The following is a 12500-nucleotide window of genomic DNA, read 5'->3' on the forward strand; positions in this document are numbered from 1 at the left end:
TCAATGATGATGTCACAATGTCTATGACATCATCAGTGGGACATCTTCACTGGGTATGACATTGTCAGCCACTGACCACTCAATGATTGTGGGACATGACAGTCACATCACTCGATGATTGTGGGGTATGACGTCTTCAGTGGGTATGAGACATCATCAGTCGAGGTGTTTGCATGCTCAGTTGATGGATTGTGTGTTTGTTTGCTAATATGACATCATCAGTCACCACTGGCCACCACTTGATGCTTGGGGCTGTGTGGGGCATGATGACATCAGTCATTGGTTGCTTGGTTGGTTGGTTGCATTTCCCCTGCTTTGCCCCGGATCAGAGCGTGGAGTCACAGAAAGTCAGGGCCCTTATGCTCCGAGGTGCCTGCTTTTATTCATTTAATACTATACAGAAGAGAGCAGACCCACACTCACCACAGGCAGTGGGAGGACATGCAATCTGTCTCACACACACACACACACACACACACACGCCAGCGGCATAAGGAGGGCATAGAGAGGTAAAAGAAAGACACACTCCACTCCAAAGAACGTTCCTGCACTAGACAGTGCACTACGTACACAGATAAAAGTGTCAAGTCGACAGAGAGGCAGCCGGGTGGCCACACAGATATTTTCCAAGTACTGTATCTGTGCGATACTGAAGCCTCCATTGCTTTCTTTCTGTGTGGTAATACCCCTTTGTGCAGCTCCCTGTCCAACCCCTCCATTCGCCCAGCAAAAAAGAAATGCTTTAAAACTGAGTAGATATGCAAACAAATGCAAAATATTAACTTTCCCCAAAGTTTGTATAACATGCTGATGAATAATAAGGGCACTGAGATCCTACAATGCAGCTGAGTTGGCTTTTCAATTGAATCAAAGTGTATTTTAATGAGTTCTATATGTATATTAAAAATACATCTAGCTGAGATTGACCAAAATATCAAAACGATTTAATTCTCTTCTCTTAGAAATGGCTGAGTGAGATAAGGAGGAGGGATGTGAGGCTTGTTTTCTTCCTCTGCCCTACATGTCTCATCGTTTTGCCTCCTGCTTACAAGTGCTGTCAGCATGAGCAGATGAAAACGAGCTGAAGACGCCTCCCATTAGCTATGCTGTGAAGGTCTGCCAAGTGTCCAATACATGCACATCTTTAGAGAGAGAGAGAGAGAGAGAGAGAGAGAGAGAGAGAGACAGACAGAGAGAGGGAGGGGGAGAGAGGGAGAGACAGACAGACAGACAGACAGAGAGAGAGGAGGGAGCGAGAGAGAGAGGGAGGGAGGGAGAGGGAGAGAGAGAGAGAGAGAGAGAGAGAGAGAGAGAGGGAGAGACGACAGACAGACAGACAGAGAGAGAGAGAGAGGGAGGAGAGAGAGACAGAGAGAGAGAGGGAGAGAGAGACAGACAGAGAGAGAGAGAGGGAGAGAGAGAGACAGACAGACAGACAGACGACAGACAGACAGAGAGAGAGGGAGAGGGAGAGAGAGACAGAGAGAGAGAGGGAGAGAGACAGACAGACAGATAGAGAGAGAGAGGGAGGGAGAGAGAGAGAGGGAGAGGCAGACAGACAGACAGAGGGAGAGAGAGAGGAGAGAGGGGGAAGAGAGGGGCGGGGAGAGAGAGAGACAGACAGAGAGAGAGGGAGAGAGAAAGGGAGGGAGGGGAGAGACAGACAGACAGAGAGAGAGAGAGGGAGGGGAGAGACAGACAGACAGAGAGAGAGAGGGAGGGAGAGAGAGACGGAGAGAGACAAAGGACAGACCGGCAGACAGAGAAAATAAATCCTCAGTGTGACAGGGACGATCTCGCTGGTCATGTAAGGAGAAGGACTTGTTATTTTCAAGACAGAATCAAGCAAACAAATATCCTCCAGAGAACAGGGATAATAATTATGAGTGTCATAGCAGCGTGAGTTGTGATTGGTCTACATAAATATTGCTATAGAGCCCCCCCCCCCCCCCCCCCCCACCGTGGGCGCTTTCCCCCCCACACCAGATTCACTCCAACCCCCCGGAAAAGTGTTTCTGCAAAATTGTTGAAGGGATCGGAGCAACGGTGCGTGCGCCTTGCACAACTCCGGACACACACACACACACACACACACACACACACACACACACACACACACACACACACACACACACAGCTCTCCAATTATAGTACTGTGATTTTATTTAGATGTATTAACATTTGTGCTTACTGGGCAGCATACTACGTAGAGAGACGAGCGCTAGGAAGCGGTATAGAGGGTGATTGCGAGATAATGAGTTTTCTGCAGGTGCTGTGCGTCTTGGAAGGTCCGCTTGATTACCCTTCCCACATATTTTATTTCTAACGAAGCAAAAGTTCTTCGGTAATTACATTCCCCTACTCATAGGCCTACTGTAGTCTGCACCATTTCATACAATATCCAGTTTCGCATTAGTGTTAGACAAATCCACCTACATACTGTTAGCGATAATAACAGGCCATTCTGTCACTGAGTAATTTTTTCATCTACATTAGGCCTACTACAGCCTCAATCTAACCCTGAATAGGACTTAATTCTTAATATCAAGTTTGGTGTGCTAATGTGAGTATATATTTTTTCTACAATATGACATATTTTACACCAATGAAGCCACACCAACGGATTTTTCACAGGTTCACATACTGGTCGTTGGAGGTGGGGTGTCAATTACATGCAGTGATAATTTGAAGTGTCATTTGCTTATTGAATCACTGAGTTTCATGCTTGATGAGAAACAACCGATCCTGATGTACAGAACTCTTAAAAGAACAGAAAATGAACATCCAGAGGTTGCCGATGGTTGAATGAGCATGCAAGAGGGCTGAACAGAATAGAAAAATAGCGAAATAGAGAAAATGTATTCTCTGCTCATAATGAGAACTTTCATCAAAAGCCTACAACACTATTTAGTATTGTGACGTACATACAGTAAGTACAGTAGCCCGAGTGACGTCACAGGTGTTATCTGCACAGATGGCTTTTTTTGTTTAGCATGTGCCACCTTTTTCCTTTGGGGGGTATTTTCATAAGAGTCTTTTTTGTTTTACCTGCACCACGCTCTTTAAATACAGAATGCCTCAAAACCTTCTCCAAATTAATAAGAACAGCTTGTTCAACCTTAGAACAGGTTGTTATTTTTTGGCCGCCTATATCAAACCAGCTGCCAGAAATCTCTAAAAAATCGATATTTTCTTTCCTTTACTGACTTTGAGAAAGTTATTAATGCTTTTATCACTTCTGGCATTGACTACTGTAACGCCCTGTACTCTGGCCTAAATCGTAAAACTTAACTCTGACAACTCCTACTTTAGACTATTTCACTTGAATTCTAGTTCATTTTAGAATTTGTTTTTAAGATTTTACTGATTATCTTTTTAAGACTGTGGGGGGGGGGGGCTGGCACAAAGTTACATCACACACACACACGCACGCACACACGCGCACACACGCGCGCGCACACACACACACACACACACACACACACACACACACACACACACACACACACACACACGCCAGGGGCATAAGGAGGGCATAGAGAGGTAAAAGAAAGACACACTCCACTCCAAAGAACGTTCTGCACTAGACAGTGCACTACACAGATAAAAGTGTCAAGTCGACAGAGACACACACGGATTTTTGCATTTTGTAACTTTGTTTTGAAAGGTGCTCCATATTTAGTTATTTATTGTTATCGCTATATCACCCTTCCTATCCCCACCTCTTTCCTCTATGCTGTACGGTACATCCAGGTTTCTTCTCACTCCAGTTTAAAAGTGTGTGCGATGTAACAGGGATCAGAATCTGAATACAAACTCACAATATAGAGCTATGTCATATCACACAGAGGCTGCAAAATAGAATGTCAGTATTTTAATTAAATAATTACTACATTTTGAATGCCAATTTTAGTTGTGTAGTAATTATGAATCAGCCGTGTAACTCCAGTGGGACGAACAAAGAGCCTAGATAGATTTAGTGCAGTTGTAATATTGATCAGGTTGTTACAGCCCCAGGAACACCCAGGACGCAGAAGTATTAGAGGTAATGGAGACTAACTACCAGGGTGGGAATAAACACCAGCCACCTACAGTATAGCAAAATGCTGGGAAACTTTGGCTAGTAGCAGATAAAGCCAGGCAGCTGTTTCTAAAGTCTACTCACATTTCAGCTTGTGAAAAATCAGGAGGATTGGTTAAATTCTTGGATTTGCCTGCCATTAATCTGCTAGCTACACTGTGTCCACTATGTCTGTGTACACAGGATTAGCTAGACTTAGGCCATGTCCACACGGAGACCTTTTTTTTTTTCGTTTAAGAAAAGTTTTCCATAAACACGGAATCATTTCAAGAAATGTGTGTATCCACATGAAACCACTGAATACCACTGAAACCGCTGTAGTATATATGCCAGGCCGGTAAGTGGCGCTGTAACGCTGCAACAAACCTCTCACTTCACTATTCACGTTGTATTTGCGAGGGATATATATAGAGCATCCCGAGTATGTCCGTTACACTCAGGGTTTACATTTAATTTCATTTAATTTTGTCCAATATTAAAATATTCCAGAATTGCATGTTGTATTGAAACTAAATATTATTTCTATCTAACACGTTTAGCCTGATTTTGTTTGTGTTATTGTAAAAACGTAGCCGCCGCTAAGCCTTCTGGGAAATATTCGATGAAGGGAGGGGAGGGGTGGATGGGAAGAGTCAGCTGTGGAGCCCTGAGGATGTTGTAGGCTACACGCTGTTCTCCGTGTCCACTTGTTGCGGACGGTGGTAATAGAGGAGCATTATATTTTGCTGCAAGAGCCCTAACAGGCTCAGTAGCTGCTGTAGCACGAACGCTAGTGCACTGTAAGCCTGGCAGAGAGAGGTGGGGCTAAAAAATTAGCGTATACTCCCAGAACGTATACTCCCAGAACGCTGGTTCCGTCTGGACGAAACGTTAGGGTGCTTTCACACTGGTGCCCAGGTACTGTTCCCGAGCACACTTGTCCCCAAATTGACCCCAGTTTCGGAACATTTGATGAGTTCCATTCCATGCCCGCGCGCGCAACAGGGAAACGTGACAGGATCCACTTGAAAAGGTGGTCTGGGGAGCGCTTTGGTGTGCCCGGGCACGGAACACTTGCGAGTGTGAAAGCCAACCATTCCAAACCACATAGACAACACACGGGCGAGGATCAACTCTGTTCCGTTTCCGAGCGCGGAAGAAATGTTGTAATGTGAAAGCTGACCAGCGGGGGAGAGGGGAGGGGGGGCAATCGTTCCCAGTGAGAAAGCAGCCTTAGTAACGTTGGTCAGCTGATGGCCTGACTACAACTCAACTCAACCCACAATATATCTGTCAGAGAGGACGAGGACTTACCACAGCCTGCGCTTTGAAGCAGGAGGGCCAGCAGGGCGTGCAGTCCACACACAGGCAATACACCCTGCATCCTGCACCTGGAGAGAGAGAGAGAGAGAGAGAGAGAGAGAGAGAGAGAGAGGGGGGGGGGGGGGAGTTAATACACAAAGGGAATTGAAATATGCAGTATTATGTTGCCCGTGTGCTCTGTTCTTCCTACACATTATGCCTGGATGAGACACCAATGGAGATCTCTGTCTGTGTGGCTCTTTCGTCAATTTCCCCCCTTATGAGGTTTTCATGGGCATTTTTCCTTGTTCTCACTCAGTGGTGTCATTTTCATCGATCGTTTTCATTTATCGTTTCATAATGTGGCCTGTGTGAAGCTCTTTGAGACTGTGATTGAAGCTATACAAACACGAGTCAAATTAATTATTATAACAATTAAGAGGTTTTTCTATTTTACAGGAACCCCTCCCTTCTAAAATAAAATAAAACTAGCTAAGAGCAAAGAGAAAATCTGACTCAACACAGTAGATTGTAGATCGACGTAAACAAATAAATAAAATATCTGATTGTCAAACTGTGGGGTGAGAGTAACAGAGAATAGCAACTCAGCTATGTGCAAAAAGACAAGCGCTTTGGCAAACAACAACCTGCAGCTATTCACAACAGGGAGAGATAGTTACACATTTCGACATCAGAAAGTGCTTGGAAAGGAATACTAGAGGCAAATAAATGTGGACGCATGGGCTCCCTTGGCAGTTGTTGCACATGGCAAGCCGGAAACTCTGCGCAGTAGGAGAAATATCAAAGCAGCATGGATTCTGTCACATTAAACCTATAAAATTGTCAATTTGAGAGCCAGAATGACAGCAAGTCTCTATGGTATGCTTGTTTTTTTTTTACTACAATTCTTCAAGACAAGTGACTAGTTTTGATGTCGAGCGTATAAGAATATGCTCTGAAGTGACTATTTTAGTGTACGTCAGGGGCTTTGGAAAGCTTTGGAGCCTAAATGTCTCTGCTGTAACACAACCTGCAGTTTTATCTACGAAGACGTCTGGGTGCTTAGTTACAGCAAGAACGAGCGAGCGAGAGACCAAAAATAGAGAGAGAGAGAGAGAGAGAGAGAGAGACAAAATAACGTAAAAGATTAATTAATTCCGCGGCACCTCTGTCTGTGTGTGTTTTGTACCTATAGACATGCGTGTAAGTTCATGCACTGATGTGTCTACGTTTGACTAGCATAATGTATGAGTGTGTGTATGCTTGGTCACAAAGTGGGAGGAGGGGCGGAGTCATAGATACAGTAGGCGATCCCCTGCCGTAGGGCCTGAGAAGCCCCGAGTGTAAATAATGAATATGGCGTCTCCGGGGACGTGGCAGGCTGAGCGGGGCCTGGGGGCAGGAGGGGGGTGGTGGTGGTGACGGGGAAGGGGTTGGTGGAGGAGAAAGTTGCAGCAGCCTGGTAGCAGAGAGATACAGGCCACAGATAGCCGGTGTCAGTTACAGCAGCGCTGGTCCCTCTCTGACTCCGATTCAAAGGTACAGGCAAGGACAAAAACACTGACCTCATAGCAGATAACTCTGCCGCGCCACGGTCACTGTGTAACGGGCTGAATGGAAGGCTGACCTATCCGTTTATGTGCTGTGTGTAGTTTCACACACATTATTTGTATGTACTATGTGTGTAGGTTCACATACTGTACATTATTTGTAACATAATAGTTTGCTGTACGTGTCAATACTTGCAATATTGGTGCTAATTTGATGCTACTGTACAGTATCAGACATGCTGTGAACAACTGTTAGATATAGTCTGATACATAATATAGATTACTCAATCTCTACAAAATGGATCTGGCAATTACAGTGTAGAGAGTAGAGACTGACATTCTATTCATAACTCGGTGATTGTATGTCATTTCTGTTTTCATATGCATTCAGATTTGTAGGTAGAAATGAAGCTTAGCGTATAAGTTCAGTCAGGAAGACTATCTACGCTTCTTTCATTCATTCCCCTCCCTCTCTGTTCCCTGCTCCTATCAGCTGATTAGGACGATTAACGCTTTTGTTAAACCAATACCACATCTTCCTATTCACCCAATCATAGCTTAGCTGTCAACGTTAACAGCTCGTCCTTCTTGTGCTGTCAGCTGTCATTTCAGTACGATTTGTAGCGACCCTCCTCCAGCCCATTCACCTCCTGTTCATCACTCAAACGCCCAGGTCTGAGATTTCCAGAACCCTGCTCCTCTTCTCATCCATCAAGATCTCAGAGTTCTCTCATCATCATCACAACCACCACCAGTGTCTAGACTCCATAGGGGGATATCCTATATAAATCATTGATCACTGAAGAATGAGTCTCTCCTGATTGAACTGTAGTTAAAATTAACATCGAAAACGAGTTCAACACACCAAAGGGTCCATGATGCTATTTTGCTCGGTTTGTATTTAGAGTGCAGCCAAACGGTGTTGACTCTGAAGCGGCTTGGAAAGTCCGGAGGCTACGGTGGAGTGCAGCATATTATAGGCAGGTGCTATGGCTTGTAAAATTCCTTCTCATAAAATTTATTTGATAACACAGACAACCATAAAGACAAACGAATAAAGCCAACAAAATAGTCTAGCACAGTAAACCCATCCGGCGTGTCTGACGGTGAAATATACTAAAGTGTGCCTTATGAGACAAGCATCAGCCCCAGATAAATATGGTATTATGTTAGCTGACCCGTCTCCATATATATTTCGCACCAGCGTGTATCACAAGATAATAATAATACCAGCACATTATTTGAAAGATTGCATTAAATCTTATAATTATGTGTGTATTAATGCATTGCAATTGTTCAAATTTAAAAACAAACATGATCAAGATTATCAAGTATAATTTGACACAGCATGGACATATCTGAGGGTGAAATGTGCACAGTTTTCCTGTAGACATTTTGGATTGAGTTACTTGGCATTTGCGTCTCTGGTGGTTGAATCTGCATAGCCTTGGCTTGGCACACAAATAACTGATCCATAGTCAGTGTGGCCGTGTCTCTCTCTCTCTCTCTCTCTCTCTCTCTCTCTCTCTCTCTCTCTCTCTCTCTCTCTCTCTCTCTCTCCAGTTCATCAATAGCAGCTATGCTATATTTGCAATGACCTTGCTATTAGTATTTCTCCCTTTTCTTATACCTCATTCATTTCCTTCTCTCTCTCTCTCTCTCTCTCTCTCATGCTTTTGCCTTCTCTATTGATCACCCCCTCTCTTTTTACCCATTGCTTTCTTTCACCCTCCCTTAAGCTTTACATTGAGGCATTTCCTGTATCTGGTACTCTTATCCCGGCTATATGATTTACAGTAAAATAAGCCTATCTCCTATCTCCTTCTTTTTCATCTCTCTTCTTCTCTCTATCTCACCATCATTTCCCCTCCCCTCTTCTTGAAGCACAGCAGTAGTTCTTCTTCATGTCTTTGACCTCTGCGTTGCCAGTTCTGTGGCCTCCCATCCCTCCTTGCCATCGCAATACAAGGACTCGCCATGCTATCTCTTAATTGTATCTTCACAACAGGACTCATGCTGTTCGTAAAAGCCTGGGAGAGAGCTTGACGCGTGTGTGTGTGTGTGTGTGTGTGTGTGTGTGTGTGTACCTGCAGGAGGGTGGTTGTGTGGGTACATGTGTGTTTGTGTGTGTGTGTGTGTGTGTGTGTGTGTGTGTGTGTGTGTGTGTGTGTGTGTGTGTGTGTGTGTAAAGAGAGTGAAAACCGATGTTCCTGAAAGAAGTGTTCTCTGACTAAGTTAGTGTGATTGTGTGCGTGCGTGCGCGTGTGTGCATGTGAGTGTGTGTCTTCAAGCAGGTAGTAGGGGACAGGCAAGACCTCAACTCACACACACTCAACATTGCACGCCTGCAGAGAGTCTACACTATATTCAGCTGCACCACAGACAGAACTAGAGGGCATACCTGTACCTCCGCTACGGCATGGTGTTCCCTGACTCCGTTTGGAACTTAGGCACCTTTTTGTGATTGCCATTGCCACCACTCCTTTTAGCCAGTGTGTGTGGAAAGTTACGGTAATCAGTTCGTCCTCGGCCCATGATCAACCTTTCTACAAAGTTTTGTGGTGCTACGTGAATCCGTTTGGAAGTTAGGCCCCTTTTTGTGAATGAACATGCCCAATGCATTGCCACGCCCCCTTTTCACCAGTGGGTGTGGAAAGGTAATCATTTCTAAGTTGGCCCATGACCAACCCTTCTACCAAGTTTCATGCAAATACAGAACAATATGAGATATCCTGCTGACAGACAGCCAGACAAACAAACAGGGACAAAAACAACGTCCCGCCAACTCCGTTTGGCCGGCGCCACCTCCGTGGTGGAGGAAATGAATACAGTGGTTACAACACATTCTATGTCCTTTCAGTCCCTCCAGGTTTTCGCTGAGGTTTTTTTTGTGATTGTTGCGATCAAAATGCTTGATTTTGTAGCAGCTTTTCTCAAAAATTGAAATGGAATTTTTATGTGACTTTTTGCTGTAAAATTGCGGTAACTGGAAAAATTGCAAGTTGGTTTGCTGTTTAGGCAGAGAAATCAGAAATCGCAGCAATAAAAAAAAAAAATAGCCCCCACAAATATTGCGGAGATTGGTTTGTATTAACTATTGCGTTTGCAAACTAGCAATTTCCTGGAGGGACTTTGTCTTTGGCAATTTTGAGTCAAATGCATTTCTTTTTACAGACTTCAGGATAAATTAACTCCCCTAACTCAAGTTGAGTGATCTCATACTGGGAGTCAGCAACATTTCTGCTGTGTGTGTGTGTGTGTGTGTGTGTGTGTGTGTGTGTGTGTGTGTGTGTGTGTGTGTGTGTGTGTGTGTGTGTGTGTGTGTGTGTGTGTGTGTGTGTGTGTGTGTGTGTGTGTGTGTGTGTGTGTGTGTGTGTGTGTGTGTGTGTGTGTGTGTGTGTGTGTGTGTGTAATGCCACGCTGAAAAATCCAGCTGAGATGTCAAGATGTCTGTCCGGTCCAGTGCACTGTTCCCTATCCTGCCTGTCACAGATAGAAGTGGCAGACAGAGACACAGACAGATCTGGAAACAGCTACACAAGACTGACAGACATACAGAGATACAGACAGATACTGTAGACAGACAGACATACAGAGATACAGACAGACAGAAATAAAGTGAGAAATGTTCAGAGCCAAGCAGTCATATTATGTTTTCTGCCCATATTGAGGACCTTCAGGTAGCTGCCTCCATCAGTCCCCGTCCGTCATGCAGGAGACCACCGTGGCTCTTTGTGGTGCTTGACTCATCCTTCCCATCTGGCTCCCCCATCTTAATCCCATCTTCTACCTCTCTCTTGGTAAATGGCCTGCATTTATATAGCGCTTTCATCCAAAGCGCTTTACAGTCAGTAGGTACATTCACCCATTCACACACCAATGGGCACACCTGTGGTATGGGAACCTTCCGATTCGCAGGCGACAGCTCTACCTCCTGAGCTAATACCGCCAATCTTTCTTTCTCTTTCTGGTGAAGGTTTCTGTCCATCTACGTCTGTCACATCTGACTCTAGCCATTTCGACCATGCAAACGTCTCTTTTTTGTCTTTTTGTTCTCTCTTTCTTTCCTCATTAACTGTCTCCTTTTTCTTTCTTGAGTTTATAGTGACATATTTTATTATTGAAAGGATATGAAAGTCTTTCTTTCTTTCTTTTTCAATTGTCCCCTCTCGCTTTCTGTACCATGCTGCATTATTAACAAGGCTCATTAATCACTCAGGCTGCCTGCCTGCCTGTCACTCCATCACCACTCAGCGCTGTTGTTCCTGCAGTGTGTGCGCACACACACACACACACACACACACACACACACACACATACACGCATGTACATGCACACACATGCACACGCACACAAAATAATACTGTTTCCACGGGGCAAGTTGGTCCTATCAATGTCTGTGTATAAGCCTCTTGGAGTGAAAAATGTGGCTCTCCTTCGAGTGACAAAAGGCTGTTTTCCTTCCACCAGGAGGATATTACCAAGGTCTCACCGAACACCCGTCATATTGTGTTGTACATAAATGTCTTCTGCGGTTCACATTTACTGGACAAACATGGCCATTTATGTGCTTTGCACCTGTCTTGAATGCATCGTCCCCGGGTGATTTCTTTTGTTGCTATAGGAGTTATAAAGGCAAGCGGATGAAAACAATGGCAGAGCGGGTGGCTGTACGCCAGCTTATAAAAGCTGTATGAGGGGAAACCAGCGGGGCGCCAGGCGTCTCTGACGAGGAGAGGAAAGGGAGCGGGTGCGTTCTCTGGGCCAGAACAGAACACACTGTGCAGCAGACAATTCAGATGAGTCGCTGAGTGACAACCCAACCCAACCCAAGCTACGAGAGAGAGAGAGAGAGAGAGAGAGAGAGATGGGGAAAACAATGTGGATGTATAGACACTCAACTCATGATTCGGTACGAATCACAATACGAGTTTCTCAAGATTTTTTTTTTTTTTTTTTTTTTTACAAAATGAGATTGCAGACAAATTGACTGAAAAAGATTCCTTTCATTATTTCTTAGACAAAAACCACAAAATACTGTATTTTTTCTTATCCTTTATCAAATTAAAGAATCCCTTTTTATTCCTGAGGTAGGTTATAAATGCAAAACAAACTTTGCAATGAATGCATATTTCCTTTTCTTTGTAAAACAAGAACTGCAAAAAAGCATCGTGATTTATTTTTCATCTCACCAATTTGAATCTTCACACATTTGGCTTGATTATTCACTTCCTGAAGAAGGCTAGATGCCGAAACGCGTCGAAGTTGATTTGTAAAGTCTAATATGACATTGCCATGTAAATAAAGGCATTTTAACTTTTTTAAAGGAGAGTGCCTTGGAGTTTTTTGTTTTTTTCATCTTCACACATTTGTATTGATTTTTAACTGTGTGGCGATGTCTGGTTACATCCTTAATAGACTGTATCATAAATATGGACGTAGCTACCATGACGTCACCCATCCCGTTTTGAAGCCTCGAGGTCACCATCTTGGCTATTTGGAGCCAGAAGTGACGAAAACTTGGACTAGGAGATCCGAAGCGCGGCCTGCTATTGGTCTGTGATCGGCAAGCTGCACGATCACTGGAC

At 44.3% G+C, this 12500-nt stretch overlaps 1 protein-coding gene across 1 annotated transcript in view; it reads right to left on the reverse strand.

The window, feature by feature from the left end:
• Positions 1-5444, reverse strand: part of ncanb (neurocan b) — a gene marked incomplete at both ends in the record, with an annotated part of 109052 nt that extends 103608 nt beyond the window's left edge. The window contains one exon of the mRNA XM_083647236.1: positions 5375-5444. Coding sequence (XP_083503362.1) covers positions 5375-5444 — 70 coding nt within the window. The remainder of the gene's footprint in view (positions 1-5374) is intronic.
• Positions 5445-12500: the final 7056 nt, after the last annotated feature.

This window comes from Poromitra crassiceps, assembly GCF_964638095.1.
Source record: "Poromitra crassiceps genome assembly, chromosome: 12".
Classification (NCBI taxonomy): domain Eukaryota; kingdom Metazoa; phylum Chordata; class Actinopteri; order Beryciformes; family Melamphaidae; genus Poromitra; species Poromitra crassiceps.